Source organism: Lactuca saligna, chromosome 2 (genome assembly GCF_052625555.1).
Source record: "Lactuca saligna cultivar CGN05327 chromosome 2, ASM5262555v1, whole genome shotgun sequence".
In the NCBI taxonomy this organism is placed as follows: domain Eukaryota; kingdom Viridiplantae; phylum Streptophyta; class Magnoliopsida; order Asterales; family Asteraceae; genus Lactuca; species Lactuca saligna.
Genome location: NC_136418.1, coordinates 112,137,581 through 112,139,271, shown reverse-complemented (window position 1 = coordinate 112,139,271; position 1,691 = coordinate 112,137,581). Strand labels below are relative to the sequence as shown.

Below are 1,691 nucleotides of genomic sequence, written 5' to 3'. Positions count from 1 at the left end.
ATCAGAGCTTACTGTATATGCCAAAGTACCAACCAATACCAACAAGTATGGGAAATAGAAACAAAAAGGAAAGCCTTGTTATGCTCCATTACCTGATGTTGTCCAGAAACAATTACGATGCTTGGGAGATAAAGATGAAAGTCTTCATGCAAGCCCAAGGTGTGTAGGATGCAGTCGAACCCAGAACTACGAACACAATAGTCGAACTAAAGAATGATAAAATGGCGATGGTGGCCATCTATCAAGGGATAACGGAAGATTTATTGTTGTCATTGGATGAGAAACAAACAACTAATGAGGCTTGGGAAACGTTGAATACTATGTTCCTTGGAGCGGATAGAGAAAAGACAGCAAGAGTTCAAACCCTTAAGGTCGAGTTCGAAGTCTTAAGCATGAAAGAAGCGGGCAACATTGATGAGTTTGCTGCTAAAGTAAAAAACATCGTAAGTAATATTAGGGCATTGGGAGATAAATTAGAAGAGTCGTATCCTGTGAAGAAATTGCTCAGATCTGTTCTAGAAAAATTCCTGCATACTGCCTCTACAGTAAAGTTGTTTACTGATCTCGAGACTATGTATGTTGAAGAAATGGTGGGACGGTTAAAGACCTATGAAGAGAGGGTACGTGGTCGAGGGGAAAACAGTTAAGGAAATGTGTTGTTGACTCAACAAGAGTGATTTGAGAAGAGTAAAAGAAAAATGATGAGGCTCAACAAATGTCATAAGAGAATGGTAAGGGAGGATACTCAAACACACGTAGCAAGGGTCATGGTCGTGGAAGAGGCAGTTGGAACAACCGTGGTGGACAGAGGGGTGGCGGCCCTTATTAGTACCACGATAATGAACATAATACGAGGAGTAGCAAAGACAAGACCAAAGTACAATGTTACAACTGCCAAGATTTTAGCCATTACGCCTCAGAGTGCAAGAACCCACAGAAGGAAAGGAATCAGGCGGTGCATCTGTCCCAAGGCCAAGATGAAGATGAACCAACACTTGTGTTATCTAAGTTTCAACTAGTTGAAGCCCAAGAGGAAGTGTATCTAAACGAACAACATGTAGTACAAAAGTTGAAGAGTTCAAAAGATACAGAGAACTGGACAAAAGTATAGTACATGGATAACAGGGTGTCAAACCACATAACATGCTACAAAGATAAGTTTCAGGAACTTGATGAAGGTATTCGGGGTTATGTAAGGTTTGGAGATGGGTCCAAGGTGTGGATAGAATGAAAAGTATCCGTTGTCTTTTAATGTAAGACAGATGAAAGACGAGTACTACAGGAGGTGTATTTTATCCCAAGTCAGTGTAACAATATAATAAGCTTGGGGAAATTAGCAGAGACTGGTGATGAGATTCTAATGAAAGGTTCGTTTTTAAGGGTTCGTTAAAGAGCTGGAAGACTCATAATAAAAGTAAAAAGATCCTTTAATCGTCTCTACAAGATCACTCTAAATGAAGCAAAACCAAAGTGTTTTCTAGGGAGCAATGAAGAAACATCAAGGTTATGGCTTGCCCGTTCAGGGCACGTGAATTTTCAAGCACTTAAAAGGATAACAAAGAAAAAGATTGTACTAGGATTCCCGTATGTGGAGCAGTATGTACAACTGTGTAAAGGGTGTATAGATGGTAAACACTCTCAAAATCCATTTCCTACACACACATTTTATAGAGCCAAGGCTAGATTAAAAC

The 1,691-nt window shown here is 39.9% G+C and overlaps 1 protein-coding gene across 1 annotated transcript; it reads left to right on the top strand.

The window, feature by feature from the left end:
• Nucleotides 1-221: 221 nt before the first annotated feature.
• On the top strand, nt 222-647 carry LOC145029989 (uncharacterized). Its single transcript, XM_078978433.1, has one exon. The coding sequence runs from the start codon at nt 222-224 to the stop codon at nt 645-647; it is 426 nt and encodes a 141-aa protein (XP_078834559.1).
• The last annotated feature ends 1,044 nt before the right edge of the window (nt 648-1,691 follow it).